We start from the raw sequence: 18,021 nt of genomic DNA on the forward strand, positions 1-18,021 counted from the left end.
AAATTGGATTATAAGTATTCAAGGCCCCATATATAGAACATGAGGACCTCAATACTTCTAACAAATTTTTTACCGAAATAAGTCTCTCGGATATTTTGAAGAAATTTATAGGGAATATTTTTCTTCTAATAATATGTCTCCGTGCCAAAAATTTGTGAAATCGGATCATAACTTCACCTAGCTGCCATATACCTAATATTAGGGTTTCCATTAGGGTTTATACCATATATCTGCCGAATATGTGGGTCAAATTGTGTATTATTAATATAAATAAAATTAAATAAATAAATTGCGATAGTATAAAATGTTCGGTTACACTCGAACTCAGCCCTTCCTTACTTGTTTTTAGCTTCAATTTGATATCAATTTTTATCGACATGAAATTTACAAATAGTTGGCAACTCTATTTAAAAATAATTTCATTTGGAAAATTTATTGAATCTTTTCGGTAGTGGCTTTACATTTCTCACAAGGTACTCCAGTTTTCAACACATAATTTCATACCTATGTACATGTATTGAAGAAAAAATGTTTTCCCATTCACCGTCCGCTCATTTAAGGCAACAATCATATAAGTGGGTACACAAAAAGTGCCGTAGTACCACAACGCTGTGTGTTTGGGAAAAAGCTTTAACCTGCCATTTGTCTGTCACTTCCTAATGAACCTGTTCACATATACATATATCAATACAGTTATAACCATTAACATACATATATATTATGCCTGTGCATTGTCATTTTGAAATGACTTTATGTCCTTATAAATGAAAATTGTTTTGTTTTTGCCACGAATAATGTAGGCATTGAATAATTTAACCTTTGACATTAAAAAGCAATTTAGTCATTTAGCGAAATCAAATTGTGCGCGGAAGCACAATAAGTTATAACATTCTAATCAAGCTGTGGGTAATTATACCCGGTTTTGTGGGCAGTTCACAATAGTTAATTGAATTTCTTTTTCTTTTTGATAGGATATTTTTTTGTCGGACCTAAACAATGATTTCATAATTCAATTGGAGGCAAACAACATGGAAATATTTACTCAAAAGAGGTTGATATAGGGAATTTATTGAATCAGAGTGAATGGAAATGATTACTAGAAATCCATTTTCATCTGGTTGTAGTATAATATAAATTACTCAAGCAAATATGACATTAAATACAGTAGTGTTGCAGATCACATCGTTTGTATCAGTAGGGTTATCATCATCAGCGAACTTCATTTTGTACGAAAGACTCCAAAGTAGGTACCCCAATTCATTGCTCTACTTCTTAAAATTTTAAATGTTTTTATTATGTATCTTCAGCTGGCTGTAAACGTATATACAAATCCGCACACCTTTGAAACAATTGCTTTGTGACGTCAGTTAAAACTGAGTCACGAGTTATAACAACTTATCATCAAAATTAAATTTGACTTCTCCGAAATTTATTCAAACTAAGGAACCGTTACCAAAAGCAAAAAGTTCTTGTCGCAGGTTTCGAGGTAACATTTTTTGGATGCCTCAAGTACTGAGTGGGTTAGGTTAGGTTGTAAGGTTGTTTTCCAATGGGAAAACACACGTAGACTTTAAAATATAGTCCTTTGTGAAGTCCCCCTCGATTAACAATTAAGAGTCGACAAAGCGCCCTGAACCTACTACAAATCTGCAGAGATTTTTAATTTCTCTATTCGCTATTTCGCGAGCCTGTTCTAAAAGGTGAGATCCAAGAAATCTCTTTCTTGATCTCGCAAAGGCGGGCCATTCCAGATGAAAGTGGTGAGACGATTCCACCTTACCCACCTCCATGCAGCTTCTACAGCTAACATCCGGTAAGATTTTTAACCTTACTGCGTGGATCCCAATGGGGCAATGGCCACGAACTGAGTATATAATGTTAAATATTTCTTTGTTGCAAGAATCGAGGTACTACTCCATGTATATGGAGGCTGGGGTAAGAATTGAACCGATTGTCAGGAAAATATGTCCACTTCATTTGATAAAGATATCTCTCAGATTGACGGATATTGTCGAGTCAGATATTTATTCAGAGCCAGCTGTATATACTGATGTCTTCATATTCCGTAACTGCGGGTTTTTCGGGTAATAATATGTTATTCGACCGTTTTTTTTAATGAGAAGCACCATACCTTGAAAGCTGCATTACTACAGAGTTTATACTTTTCTGTACTTTTATTGGTGAAAATTTGGTAAATTTTGTATTTTTTTTTAAGGTGGCAACTCTAGATAAAATCTTTCCTTTAAAGCAAAATTTTAAAATTAAAGGATTTTATTAGAAAGAACCAAAGGAACAAGCTATTGATTGTTGTAAAATTTTCCAAAAATTTCAAAAATACCTTCAAAACCCACAAGAAACATATCTACATACATGCTTCCATATTTATATATACAAAATAAACTTTCACTTTGCAATTCCCAAAAACCCGCTTACCTTAAAAAATTAACTAAGTACATGAGGGTCATAAAGCCGGCAAATTCCTAACGGCATAATTTGCAAGGCTTTGGCGGCATATAAAATATTGAAATTAAGTAGCTTTCACCACTCTCAAAGCGATGGAGTGCAACTTGGTGCAAGTGTGCGTGCAAATAATTCCAAAACTAATTACTTTCAGTAACATGAGAGTGTTGAAGATTCCACTCAGCATGTGCAAAAGCAAAGCATAACTTGGGTACTTAAGTTCAATGTCAGTAGTGCAAGTAGCCTATACAACAACACAACAAAAACATACATCTAAATGTGTGTGTGTGTGTGAGTGTGCCATAATTTGAAGTAAGGGAGTGTATTTTATGAAATAAGCTTACAACAACAATGTAACACTTCCTAATTGACGCTGACTGTGCAACGAATGGCTTATGCAGGCATACATATGTAGGTGCAAACAGTGGTGTGAAATATAAGAGCATAGGTAATTAAGTGATATATGGCTTAGAATCAAAAAGAATAACTGTGTTAATTTAGTTGAAGAAACAAGTTGAATAAAATATCGCTGGGTAAGTGTTTGACGGACACTTGATTAATAGCTCTCGCCAATATTTGTTCAGGTAGAGTTATAGTACATACCAAGGTACATGCATACATAACGTTAATACTAAAATTGATTTGTTCGGACTATATCCGAGAGTAGAACTCCTCCTTTGTATTCTAAAATCTTCAGTTAGTTGTATAGCGTGAATCATAAACTCCAAACTTAACCCGAGGTGCGCTCAAAACTGCTAAGTGGCCACTCACCACATCACATAAAGTATAGCAAATGACATAAAAACGAAAAAGTAGACATGAGGTTTCTGAGATGAAGATTTTATGAATTCACGCGCCTTAAGATTAACCGTGAATATTTAGAATAACGGTAAATTGATGTTTGTTTCATTATTATTTGCTTTACTTTATTTTTTTGTGTCACTTCTAAAGGCAACAAAGAGAGAGTTTGAAATAAGCTATATCTTTACTACTCTGATCTCTTTTCATTGTCCATATTGTTTGATAACCTTTTAACCCTTTCGAAATTTTATTAGTTTTCATACCTAGATTCCTCCGAATCAAAATATATGTTAAATAGGGTAAGGAAGAGAGAGAGAGAGAGAGAGAGAGAGAGGACGGAAATAGACGGTTAGAAAGAGAGATAATTTGTATAAGAGATAGACATAGAGGAGATTAGGTGAGATAATTAGAAAGAGAGAGAAAACCGAAGAGGGAGATACGGAAAAAATGAGATAATTAGAAAGAGAGAGAGAGACATGGAAAAAGTGAGATAATTAGAAAGAGAAAGACAAAAGCGACCGTTATAATTAGTCGTATGATTTATTTTATAGCCTAAATTATTATAACCTCACATTTTCTAAAGAAAGGTATATCACTCGAGAGATATTAAGGCTGTAGTCTGCATTAGAAGACGAAAAAAAGCGTTTTTTTAGCAATTTTTTTTTGATAGGGAAGGAAATGATTGCCGTAAACGGAATTTTAAGACGATAGTGTACTATATTTAAGGCTTAAAAAACAATATTTATTATTAAAAAATATTGAAATTTTTTCAAAGTTGTAAGTATTTTTCTGGAGCGCCTGGAGACTGCACTTATAAATCGGTGCCGGTGATGGAGGTCGTGCGATGCATCTGAAACAGTCGAACCAAATTTTTCCTTAATTTTTATAAGTTTCTTTTCTTTATGAACTAAAAAATTACCGCAGAAGTTATAGAATTCCAAATTTCTTACTGCCTTAATAGAATAAAATGTAAATAGAAAATGCGGGAGAAAAACAGTTTAGAAGTGAACAGAAAATCATTTCACAGCCCCACACTTTTTCCACTCAATGGTGCCATTTTTATGCACACAACTGTACAATAAAATTAGCACACGTGCACTTGTGTGGTGCGAAAAATTCACCTTTATGAACTTCGCCAACCCATTTGGCTCATCTAACTCAGCAAAAGTAATTAAAATAAACTAATAAAATTTTTTGAGGTGCAACTTAATGTGTTTGCTCCGGCAAAGCTTTGCGTGCTTTTGCTGACTACCACTATATATATATTTCGCATATGTGGTGTATATATTTCTGATCATATAAGGTAGACGTAAGTAGGTGATGTCAGTGTGGATGGCAAGCCAGTATGCTATTTGAGTACATACTTGTACCAAAGTACCTAGACACTTGTATAAGCAAGACTCTCAACTTCCACATACATATAAGAAGCAATAAAACGCATATTTCATGTGAAAAGAGTTGCGAGCGCAATTTGTCTGCAAGAATGTGTCACCGACAGCCACCTACACACATGCAACAACAAAAACAACAAAAAACCACAAGCAATAACCAATAGCCAAAGCGACGGAACTAAGTCGTCAACAACATCGCGCATAGAGGCAGCAGCTTAGGCGTTAGAAGACGGTTAATGCATATTAATTCTAAGCGTCTTATGTGACACACTATACATCAAGCGCTCATAAATAACATTGCCATAAGAATCTGCATGTAGTTGTTGTTGTTATTGAAATTGTCTACAGCTTGGCAATTGGTATATTTGGTGACTGTTGATTGCCATATTTTTGTGCTGATTGCTTATTGTTGGCGTATTGTCGGATGCACACATCGGCCCAACCCAAAGCGGCCCACACCGCTTATTAAGCAAAAAAGACAGACCAACAGTGGCTCTACCACCAAAGTGGTAGCAGCAAAAGGTGAAGCCATCGAGCTTTTGTCTATCGAGTTGTATACAAAAATTGATTTGCATGCAGATGTATTGGGTGAGCACTTGCTAATCACATATGTATGTATAATTGTATGTGTGTGCATATGTCGCATAAGCCCGATTATTCGCAGCCTTGTCATGCCTCAAATTCTCATTGACTAATTGCAAATGTGAATGCCGCACAAAAACAATGTTTGCCCACACACGTGTACTCTGCGCTGTGCTCTGCCAACTTCATAAGCGTCTAACAGCCTATAAGTATACAGATGTGTTTATATACATGCATGTGTGTGTGTTTGTGTGTTCGCTGATTAACTGATCTTCAATTAATGCGTTTGTCTCACTCAACATTTACGTGTCTCATAATTGCTGTCGAGTGCCACCAACTCGTTTGCATGTATACGCTGGCGCACTCATTTGGCCAGCAACCAGCGAAAACGACGAACGCAAAATATCTCTAATTTAATATTTATTGTTTACATCAATAGAGCACGCATGAAAGCGTTGTGTTTAGTGTTATTATGTTCTTTTTTTTTTGGTTTTTGTTAAAACTCAACGCCATTAACTCGCCATAACATAATGAAAATGCATCTGATTGTCAAATGGAATTGTTTCTCTTGTTGCAGGGAGTTGCAAGCCACCACATCCACTGGTGGTGAGTGGATTAAGGATTATACGCGTGGTTCGAGCGGTGCTGTCGATCATTTGCCGACGACGGATGTGCTGCGACGCAGTATACGACGCTCCTGGACGATATCAAGTGAGTGTCAAATGTTTTGAAATAATATTAAAGTGATTACTATATGTTAGCGATAGTGTTAGAGAAAGTGTTGTTTGTGTTTTTTATGTTTGTGTGAAACCTTATATGAAATTGTATTAATAATGTCATAATAATATCAATCTTTCCTATTATATGCCAAAAAATAGTAAACAAAAATGTATAAAGAGATGTGCCGCCTGACTGTCTGTGAAAATGTTCACTTTCTCTATTCTCTCGTATTGGTTCAATATGGCACCACAGGCCTTCTCTATATCTAGTACTTCCGCTTAGAAGATGCTGGTTGAGTTCGGTAAACGGAAAGCGAATGAGATGTCAAGATCATTGGTATACTCCTCGTTCCTACACCGCAATCCGTTTTAGATCCGTCGGTATATATTGAGATGGTATTCTCCCCTTGAACTACTCCTCTTCACCAATCCCGTCTAGAGGGTATCCTCACCTGAAAGTGTCTATTGAAGTCCAACTTTAAGAGAATATAGTCTGTTTTAATTTGGATTGAAGTAAGCTGGTTCAGGATTTTTTTTTTGCGATTCCATCCTCCTTGCTGGTTTAATCTTATAGCAGAAAACGCTGCTATTTTATTGATGTAGATGTCCATAGGCAGCTGTTTCAGGAGTACGTTGAGTGCAACCTTAGGGCACAACTTTAAGGCTCCGGTAACCCTCGCACGGGCTGCTCTCTGTATTCCGTTCAACTTAAGAACGTAAGGATTGGTATGATTACTGCAGTGTATATCCACATGACTATATTCGGTTTTAGGCCCCAATGTCTTCCGATTATCCTCTTGCAGGTATAATAGGCCATATAGGCTTTATTTATTCTTTTTTCAATGTTAATTTTCCAGTACAGTTTACTATATATATGTACCCCTAGGTATTTAGCTGTCGAGGGTAGCCTGATCATAGTGCCACTGAGCGTGGGAATTTGGAATTGAGATATTTTGGTTTTATTCATGAATAGCATCAGTTCTGTTTTACCTAGGTTAACTCCTAGTCCGTTTTTTTCGGCCCTTAGGTGCATCTTACGTAGGGCTTTTTCCATTTTCTCAGAGATTGTGGAAGGAAACAGTCCATCAGCACTATATCGTCTGCATATGCTACTGCTTTCACCCCTACTCCGCTGAGTTCAAGCAGTATTTCATGCAGCGCAACCACCCATAGGAGTGGGGAAAGAACCCCTCCTTGAGGAGTTCTCTGCTGACTGTGAGGTAATTGTGACCAAAACTCAGGGACTAGTTACATATACCCCAAATTAGAATGTTTCAATGTTTTATAAGCATACTGGATGATGAGTTGACTTCCTTTAACCAATATTATTAACATTAAACGATATAAAATTGAATATAGTAGACACAAACAATTTTATTTCAAGAAAATTATTGGTATTTAGTTATCATCTGAGGATGGGCACAGCAATCACTGTCTGTTATATGGAAACTACTACGTAAAGTTCAATCTGTGAGTGCATGTTTCGGCTTTTCAAGAAGATCCGCGCTAAACTCAAGAACTCCTCTAAATATTATAAAGTTCAAAGTTTCTGGTACCAGCAGGAATTTCGAAGTCTGAGGGTTTCAAATCAAAAATTATAGAGTACAGATCGTCTCAAGTACTAAATTATTCATGAGACTTGTCGCTATAGACATGAACCTGAACATAACCCCAAAACAATAGTATATAGGCATTAAATCACACGATGTATACCGCGAATTGGTCATGTTTCGCGTCCTGTTAGGCATGTGCCACAGCCTTGTTGAAGCCCCATCAAGCTCTTCACAGTAACGTTGGGATTCTCATCAGTCGCAAGAAATAGACCCCATGATGCTGCTAGCCCATAACCCACACCAAACAGTGACTTTTGCTGGATACATTGGTAGGTCTTGCAATTGCTCTTCAATTCAAAAACGTATCCATTCAATGAGAACCTTTGCCATTGAACATAATTTTTCGATAAAAAAAGGAAAAGTGGATCTTCGGCCAACATTTCAAGAGCCAATTCTAGGTCGATTATACTGATCATAAAAAGAAAAAAACGCATTTTGGAAATAAAAAGCGTTGTTCTTTTGTAAGACGAATTATGGTTAAATTATGACATTGTTACTGTAACAAAAGGCATGAAATTGCATCCTTCTTTTCTAAACTAGATATTAATAATTCCTCAAATTCTGTCTCTCTTTCCAGATCCCGAAGACGATTCTAATAATCAAAACCCACAAAATCCCGTCGGCGACAATCTGTATCCACAACAAAAGAACCTTATTGAAGCACAATCCGCTGGCAGTTACCCCTCACTCATACGCCAACCCTCGCAACAAAGACCACACCCCGCCCCCTATCAGAGTGGGAGTGCAATCGGTATCAGCGGCGTGGGCACCACACAACCACATCCTACAACCGATTATCTGGTGAATTCTCAACGTCGCGTACTACGCCAATCGACGCTACCGAGTTCGCTGGCCAACAACGATCCCAATCTGAGTGGCAGCGGTGCCAATTTGGCCAATTATAATTACGTGAATCTCACGGCACCCACATCACCGCATCAAATGCAAAAGAGTCCGATTTATCCGAGCGCCTACAATAGTGATGATGTCATACACATGAGCGCAACTGAATGTGATAATTATACACAACAAATGCAACAACAACCGATGAACATTCAACCGCAACAGCAGCAGCAACAACAGCCGCCGAGTGTTATTAATCCCCAAACGCACCATCGCCTACAGGTACTACACACATGCTGACCATGAAAACCAACTGAGCATGCAACATTTGCGGCATGCCACAAACATTTGAATTTTCACACACGTCACCCACACACCCGCTTATCCGTAGCAGCTAAAATAAATAGATTTTCCTTCCACCCACAGGTGCGCAGACAATCAACCCTCCCGGCTAATCCCTGCCAACCGCCCATGTATCTATCAACATCACCAAATCGCCCATACAGTCGCTCACCGGAGCGTTCACCGGGCGAGCAACGTTATCCGCCATTCATGCGTCAAACCTCCTTTCCGTGCAACATGTCGGAGCCACCTACGCAACAGCAGCAGCAAACACATCTTAATCTAGGCACCGCACAGCCTAATCAACCTTACCCCAGAAAGCTGCTGCCCACTTCGCCCAACTATCAAGGATCTGTCATCTATCAACAACAGCCCACACAGCAGCAGTCACCGCAGCAGGCATGCCAATCAAGTTACGACCCACAAGCTAACCAAACGCAACCCACTGACGAATGTGACTACGCACAAGTTGTGCCCAAACCACGCATGTTGCGACAGGCTACATTACCCAACCCCGATCAGCATGTCAAGCTGTTGCCCACCTCACCACCAAAGCGTCAAACTTCGCCACAATATCGTCGTTCGCCGGAGTTTATGCGCCAACAGACCCTACCCAATCCGGAGGCTTTTAGTGGAAACTCGCTCTCTGTGCCCCCCGGACAGTCACAAGCGAAATTCATACCGCTCTCACCGCGTCACAAACAAAACTTTCTCTTTCCCAATGTGCAGAATCCGCGGCAATTTCTGTCGCAACAGCATGTGCCCGCAGTTGGCGCTGGTAGTGGTGAAGTGATCGCCACCACCAACACCGCCGGTGAGCAATACTCGAGCAGTCAAAGCGTGAACATACAGTCACGGGATCATGCCAAAATGATCAAGGTGCGCAGCCACAGCAACGAGGAATACTCGATAAGCAAGCCACACCACGCAGAGAACCGGCGCCTACTGCCAGAGATACCCACAAATCGCGCGGCCAGGTAAGTAATCAGTAATAATATATATGAGTTCCGAATTTTTAAACAACTTTATTTTCTTTTACAACCAATAGCCGTTCTCCCAGTCGCCTGGTGCGCCAAGATTGTGTCAAAGACGATCGCAGCAATGCGACCGACTCGAGTGCCCGACAGTTCAATCAATTCCAGAATCTCGCTGAAGATGCGGATAATCGTCCCGAGTATATGGACTACTTTGGCGACAGCACCAGCAGCTTCTTGGAAGCCGATGAGGTACAATACGAGAAGAACTATAATGCGGGCTTCAGCAGCGAACCGCGTATAATCTACAATGACGGCTCCGACGATGGCAGCTACACACAATACCAGCATCCCATAGTACATAGCGCCGAGAATGTGCGCACCCACGATCAAAGCTACAGCTACTATGGGCCAGATGGCGGTTTGAGTGGCCAACCGCTGACTACCGGTCTGAGTGCCAGCGGTGGCGCATTGCCACGCACACCACAAATGCAAATGCACAATCGGCTGCGTCGGCGGCAATCGCGTGAATTGCAAATGCAACAGGAGGAGCTGGCACATTTGAATCGACAATCAGCGCCCGGTATAGCTACGACAGAGCCCACTGCAATGGTTGCTGCAAATGGCCTTGCCAAAACTGCGAATGGCGAGCCGCACGACACGCATGAAAGACGTAAACCCGAACAGATGCGCTCGGTATCGGAAGACGGTGCCAAAACGAGTCCACAAAAACCAGTCACAAGACGCTCGTTGTCACATCCCGAAAAGGAGACACAAGTGAGTGATCTGCATTATACATTAGTAAATAGTTTATTAATACGTATGTTTATTTTCTACACTTTCAGGCAACTAAAAAGGTTGAACCCACGAAAATACCAAGCCCCAAACCCTTGGCTGATATTTTAGATAAGACACGAACTAATACGAAAATCCCAACACCACGACGTCGCAATAGTCGTGGCACAAATGGTGCTGATGCCGAAGATGGTGAGTAAACTACCAGAGAGTCAGTGTATTATTTGCTGAGGGGGTTAGTTAGGATTAATTCTTGTAAAAGTATAAGTTTATTACGTTCACAATTCAGAAAGTGTTATTGTACTTTATAAAATGTCATACAAATAATTTAGGGAAATTTCTGTTGAGCTAACTTAAATTTAAGAGAATATCAGTAAATTACCTCGATTGTCTCCATCGAATTTTATGATGCTAAATTACCAATGTATGGTTTTAGAAATCCTCATGTAATTAAACCCCTTATGTAATGAAGATAGGACATCAGAGATTTTTCAAACCCACGCTCGGACTGCCAGGAAGATAGTCCAAATGTTGCTTAAATTTTCTTTCTCGGTATATAAGCCCGTACAGAACGAATAAACATTTTTATGTGGCAGAAAATCAAGATAAAATAGACTTGAGAGATTACTTTGAAACTAATTAAGTTGTTTAAGGTTAATTTTTCTCTCTGTTCAATTGTCACCAGTATTTTTAAATTCATGATATTGAAATCCTCAATGTAAGCTGGTTTTCACTAATGTCGTCTAAGTTTAACTCCGATTGTCCATCAAATCATCACTGCTTCGTGGTTAAGAGTCCAATAGTTTGGTTTTTTATCTGTGAAATTTTGTTTTATAACGATAAAGGAATGGTAAGATTCTTTAAACTGAATGAACATCAGCCACATTTTCCTCCGATCGTCTAGTTTCACATTTAACTCCCTTTTTTCATTCTCTAAATATTGATATTCAACAACAAACTGATTAGAATACAGTAGATTACTTCGCTGGTCTCCTGGACGGATACCACGAAGATCTTACTTGAACTTTGTGATTCTAACCAATTTGCGGAGTTCAACGAAGATAGGAGATCAGAGATGTTTCAACCTCATTTTAGGACTGTCGAGAAGAAATTGTCTATAAGTTTCTACCACGCCATCTCACATTAAAAAAAAAAATACTTCTCTAAGGTGTCGTTTTTAAAAACAGAGAACTCATATTGTTCCTTGTCTGTCACAATTAAAGAAACTTTAATGAACTAATGCATTTAAAGGAACCTAGGAAGGTATCAAACACTCGAATATTTCTAAGCAAATAAATAATCAAGCAGAAACCAGAAGGAACTTCAGTTCTATCTTATTTAGATACCTTACCAAGCCAAACTTCAGCTGGAATTCTAAATTTTATTATCCATATGTATCTGTGATTAGTGGGGTTGATCTAGACCGGAGCTCATTCGTAACAAAATAGTTACTTTCATAGCCTTTATTAAATTCAGCAGTTCCGTATAAAACTCTGCAATATCTCAAATGGAGAAGACGGACATTAAATTAGCAAATCATGCCTAAGTTTCAGAAGCTTATGAAGTCATGTACCACACAATGTAGGCAGTGATTAGTTGTAGGAGAAATTGTTAAGCATAGTAAAAACGTTAACTCATAATCTATCAGCAGATCCGTTCCATAGACCATTCATTGTTCTTGATTCTTGATTGCATTGATGTTCTTGATTTGTAGGAGCCAATTGGCACTATAAAAATGCAGATCCGTTCCATAGACCATTCATTGTTCTTGATTGTTGATTGAATTGATGTTCTTGATCTGTATAAGTCCTGAAATAAGAGTTCTTTTTTAAATGAAGTTGAGAAAATTATTTAAAATTTAAACAAACGATACCAAAAATTAGTTTGATCTTAAGGTTTTTGTTATGTTTATGCAGAATTTCAATATTAACTCTTAGAGGTTATTGATAATGCTAACTATCGAAATTTTGAATGGTTTCTTATCTCATAATCATTGATATGGGCATTGCTAAAAAATATGCACAATAGTAGCACGATATCTTGACATCTCATCTGTTAGGGATCGCCTTTTGAAGATATTAACCAAATAAGAAAGGAATATAGAAAAACTCATTCCGTAGATGATTTAAAGCAATTTATTCACGCATTTACTAAATTTCACTTAATTCCTTTAACATATTTGTCTTAATTTAATTATCTCACACCTCTCTCTCTCTCTCCGCAGGCAACAGCAAACCCTATCCGAACGAAAGACGAAATTCCGATTTATCCCTCAAGTCAGCAATGGCGAATAGAAAACACGATGAAAATGAACAAAAAACACAATTTTCGCATATTAAAGAAAATGGCAACAACAAATCACCAGAACAACAACAAAAGGATATAAATGAGAGTAGCAAAGCAAAGGACAATAACAACAGCGATCAAGCAAAAAGTGCTGAAGCAACACAAGCAGAGAAATCAACAAATGACACAACCGAGAGCAGTAAAGGTGCCATAGTGGAGGGCAAAACGTCGCTACCCAAGGTGGGTGGTTGAGGTTATGCATTACATGCACGGCGCAATTAAGCGCAAGATGTTGCCATGCAATTTGTTGTTGTTAATGTGTGTGTCTCTTTTGACTATTGCTGCTTGCTGATTTTGTCACTCAAACTCGGTGGCTCGTGTTAATATTGAGAGGATTCACATTCACAACTTTTATGACATAATTAAGTCAGCGAGTTGGCACGCGCTTAACCAACAAAAAAAAAACAAACAAAGTCACTGCTTAACAGTACTTTTTGTGTATTTCCATTTTTATTTTTATTTTTTGCTCATTTTTTATTATACAAAACGCAAACTTCTTCACTTACAAAATTTTCTCTTGTTACCACAGCAACACACCACCACTTTGGGTGAACAGGAGATCCAGAATGCTGTTGAGGCGGCCGCTGTCATCTTCAAGAAAGTCGTACTGCAACGTCGACAGGAGAAAAAGGCAGCTGAAGAGGGTAAGTGCCTAAGTTTGATTGCATTTCTTGTAAAAATTCAGACACTTCGTTTGAGCATACATACTTGTACTTACACAAGTTGGTTGGTGTTGGTGTTGTATTCACGTTTGCCCTTAACCGTTAATTACTTTTGGCAAACACTTGGCACTTTATGCTTTGGTGAAGGAGTTGTTGTGGTGGTGGTGGCTTTCATGATATTAAATTTTTGCTCTTGTAATACTAGAAAGTTGCAGAAGAGCGTATAAAGCAAAAATAGGAGAGAGAGAAAGAGCGCGAGTTAATAATGAAATGTTGCAAATAAATATCTTTTGCTTCGTGGCAATCCTGACCACATGTATTTGCTTAAATGTCTAAATACTCGTATGTCTGTATATTCAAACAATTCTCATAATTGACATAATTAAATTAATATGCAAATATCTACACAGTCATGTGTCTGTGTGTGTGTGTGTGTTTGTATATTAAAGTACGTGCTGCTCTCAGTTCCGCAGGGAATATTTAAATTATTTTAGTCATATTCATGCATTTTCCAAGCTTGTTATGTGCTTTTCTGCTTGTCTGCATTTCTTTGTGGCTGCCACTCATGTCACAGTTATTCTGTGTTCAAATGACATTTCATTCTGTCAAGTAGCTATGTGTGTCAGCTAATAATGCCCTAACAACATTATGGAATGCTGTCCGCTTTTTAATTGTCTGTGTACTCGACTGCTGTGATTCCATGTTTAATGAATTGAATTATCAGGCAGGTTCTGCAATTCACTTCCGAGTGAAATTCAAGCAAATTCATTTTCCGATATTTTACTATATTTGGTATACTGAATTTCGATTTTACTTTTCAAAATCCACTTTTTTTTTTTTAATTTTCACTTTCAGTCGGTTTGCAGAACCTGCCTGTATATCTCTTATTTAAGAAAATTTGATAGAAATCTCAAATTCAGATTCAAATTTATTTTAGATCAGTTTAAGCAGTTACAATAGGTTCCTTCGGCAATACAATATTTTCAAGTATTCTCCTTCAGTTGCTACATTAGTTTTTATGAGTTGTTCACGTTCTTGAAAATCTGAAATAACCCAAGGTATATGAGTCTTAAGTAAATATTGAATGATGGACCAATTCGATATCAAATTCGCACTATTAATAAGGGAATTAGCTTCAGACTAGAGTATTAGACTAATCTACTAATTGGATTAACCGAATAGGGCATTATTTGAATAATAATATTCGGTTTGCAGTATCTAATAGTTGTAACTTGTCGACTATTCGATTAATCGCTCATTTCCGACTATATGATTAATCGTTCGTTGTCGACTGTTTGAATAGTACAAATTCATTAATTTTTATACTCTCGCAACAAATGTTGCTAAAGAGAGTATTATAGTTTTGTTCACATAACGGTTGTTTGTAACACCCAAAACTAAACGAGTTAGATATAGGGTTATATATACCAAAGTGATCAGGGTGAAAGTGGAGTTCGAATCCGAATGTCTGTCTGGTCCGTCCGTCCGTACGTCCGTCTGTGCAAGCTGTAACTTGAGTAAAAATTAAGATATCTTGATGAAACTTGGCACACTTATTTCTTGGCACCATAGGAAGGTTGCTTTCGAAAATGAGCAAAATCGGACCACTGCCACGCCCACGAAATGGCGAAAACCGAAAACACATAAAGTTCCATAACTAAGCCATAAATTAAGCTATGGTAATAAAATTTGGTATGAAGGATCGCGCTATGAAGGGGCATATTTGGATGTAATTTTTTTGGGAAAGTGGGCGTGGCCCTGCCCCCACTAAGTTTTTTGTACATATCTCGCAAACCAATAGAGCTATATAAACCAAGCTTTCTGCAGTCGTTTTTTTAGCCACTTCCTAATACAGTCCAAAAATGAAAGAAATCGGATCATAACCACGCCCAGCTCCCATACAAAAGTTAGGTTGAAAATTACTAAAAGTGGGTTAACTCACTAACGAAAAACGTCAGAAACACTAAATTTCAACTAAGAAATGGCAGATGGATGCTGCACGCAGATTTTTTTACAAAATGGAAAATGGGCGTGGCGTCGCCCACTTATGGGTCAAAAACCATATCTCAGGAACTACTCGACCGATTTCAATGAAACTTGGCTTGTAATAGTTTCCTTACATCCCAATGAAAATAGGCCAAATCGCTTCACAACCACGCCTACTTCCTATATACCAGAACTTTGAAGACAATCTGAATCGTTTACTTTACAATATATAAAGTAAGTACTAGTGAAGATATCGGTGCAGAACTTTGCACAAATACTATGTTAATAGTGTGGCAGCCCCATTCTAAAAATCGCCAAAATCGGACCATAGGTTCTTAAGGCCCCATATATCGAACACGAGGACCTCGGTGCTTCTAACCTAATATTATGGTTTCACACTTTCAATGGACTTTATACCATATATATGACGAATATGTGGGTCAAATTGTGTATTATATAATATAAATAAAGTTAAATATATAAATTGCGAGAGTATAAAATGTTCGGTTACACCCGAACTTAGCCCTTCCTTACTTGTTCTTATTGTTATTGAAAAATGTGAAACACACGAAATACAAACAAAAATCAAAGACTTCTTGGATTTCAAGCAATTTTCATTTATAAAAATACTCGCAACAGAGCAACTATTCGAATAGTCGCAGCAGAACAACTACTCGAATAATCGCAGTAGAGCGACTCTTCGCAATGTTACGACTACTCTGATAGTATTAATCGGTTAATATTAATATGAATCGGATAGATCATTAGAAGCATTTTTCAAATCAAATAACCAAAAGAGTACATACATTGCTTTAAATAAAAATGACTATTTGTGTATTTTCCCACAAAGATACATTTCATTTTTTTAACTGTCAATTCCATACATCTTTATCATAATTATTCCACTCCTTTTGCAAGTATATAAAGTTAGCATCCAGCTGTCTTAAAGTGTCACTTACAAATTCGCTTACAATTTTGAAAGCTATAAAAGCACTTTATGACACCTGTCGCAAGCTATCAAATGGCTTAAGGGATGTTCTTAAATAAACACATAAATGTACATATGAAGTTATAAGCACAGAAACTTTTTCAATAATACAACTGCTACGCGCAGCAACTGTGAATTTATAATTGCAAGGAAACATATGTAGCTCTCATGAAAATTCATCACTTTTATACTCTCGAAATATGTTGAACAAATGTTCTCGAACTATGAGTTCTTGAAATATTACTTTTTAACATCTAAAACCAAAAAAACTTTAGCTGTAGAGGTATATACAACAAAATGATTAGGATTACGAGACAATTTGTGATAAAACTCCTCCAAATGTGAGAATCTATTTCTGTATTCAACGAATTTTCCGATTTATATCCGTGCTGTTTTTTGTCCATTTTCTTTTTCAATACACTTTTTTTAAGATTAATAATTCCATTATTTTTAGTGCAAAAAATAACTAATCTTATCATACATTTTTCACAAAACAAAAATAACTTGTTTCGACGCTTTTGTTATTGCTGTTTTACCCCTTCTCTCATATTTTTGTCCGATAAAGTCGTATACGAGTCTATGCCGCTAAAACTTGTTATGATTTTCAGCTGTCAGATAGCGCACCAGAGTTATCATATCAATATATACTATGTATTCAATTTTATACGCAAGCCATAGTACATTGTGAGTGTTTATGAGTAATAGACTACCCTTATCAAGTTTTTAGTGGATGCGTACTTTACCAAATTTACATATATATATGTAGCTCATGATGACAGGTGTTTTAGCGAGAGTAGATAGTAAATTCTGTTGATATGAAATTTTGTATATAGTGTCTCTTATGCAGACTTCTGTTTTCCAAAAATACACATTTCTAATTAATGTTCAAATGACGAACTAAGCGGGCAGTTTTCGTTCAATCTAGCTTCCTAACATTAGAATTACAAATGGTATTTTCAACATACTAGCCTTTATTTGAACTCAGCGTAACTCCAACAACTCTTTGTTGTATTGTATAGAAGTGAACTCAAGTATAACTCAGCGATATGATTAAAATAGCGGGAAAAATGAACTTGTCATCAACTTGACTTTAATTAGCTAAGAAATATATAATTTGAATGTTTTACCTTAGTTCACTAAGAAGAAGTATACTTCACTATGGAAGAAACTTTCGAGGAACCCAAAAAAAAAAAAAAATAATAAGTGAGCTATCGGTAGCCTTATATAGTTGTAGCGAGCGACTGGAATGAAAAGAGGTCTATTGTCAAAAGTTGTTTATCGACTCGATGAAATCGTAATTAATATTCTATATTGATAAAATATATGTCTCTGATCAGAACTTGTGGTACCGATCTGATCAAAACTTGGTATAGCTTCGACTTCGAAATCACGACAGTATTTTTCCAAGATAAACGATTATTAAGAATGCTATAGAGCTACTATCTGGGACTATGACGTCCCAATTCGCAATACTTTCCAATATATCGAGCTATTTCCTGATAAGACTCATACGAGAGCA

At 37.3% G+C, this 18,021-nt stretch overlaps 1 protein-coding gene across 2 annotated transcripts in view; it reads left to right on the forward strand.

Annotated features, from left to right (window-relative positions):
* LOC105216776 (serine-rich adhesin for platelets) overlaps positions 1–18,021 on the forward strand; it is a 164,715-nt gene that overhangs the window by 109,964 nt on the left and 36,730 nt on the right. For both annotated transcript variants that reach the window (XM_054225427.1, XM_054225428.1), the window contains exons 4-10: positions 5,812–5,945; positions 8,144–8,691; positions 8,836–9,728; positions 9,800–10,502; positions 10,571–10,712; positions 12,745–13,046; positions 13,396–13,510. In XM_054225427.1, the coding sequence (XP_054081402.1) occupies positions 5,812–5,945; positions 8,144–8,691; positions 8,836–9,728; positions 9,800–10,502; positions 10,571–10,712; positions 12,745–13,046; positions 13,396–13,510 (2,837 nt within the window). The remainder of the gene's footprint in view (positions 1–5,811; positions 5,946–8,143; positions 8,692–8,835; positions 9,729–9,799; positions 10,503–10,570; positions 10,713–12,744; positions 13,047–13,395; positions 13,511–18,021) is intronic.

Source organism: Zeugodacus cucurbitae, chromosome 2 (genome assembly GCF_028554725.1).
Source record: "Zeugodacus cucurbitae isolate PBARC_wt_2022May chromosome 2, idZeuCucr1.2, whole genome shotgun sequence".
Classification (NCBI taxonomy): Eukaryota; Metazoa; Arthropoda; class Insecta; order Diptera; family Tephritidae; genus Zeugodacus; species Zeugodacus cucurbitae.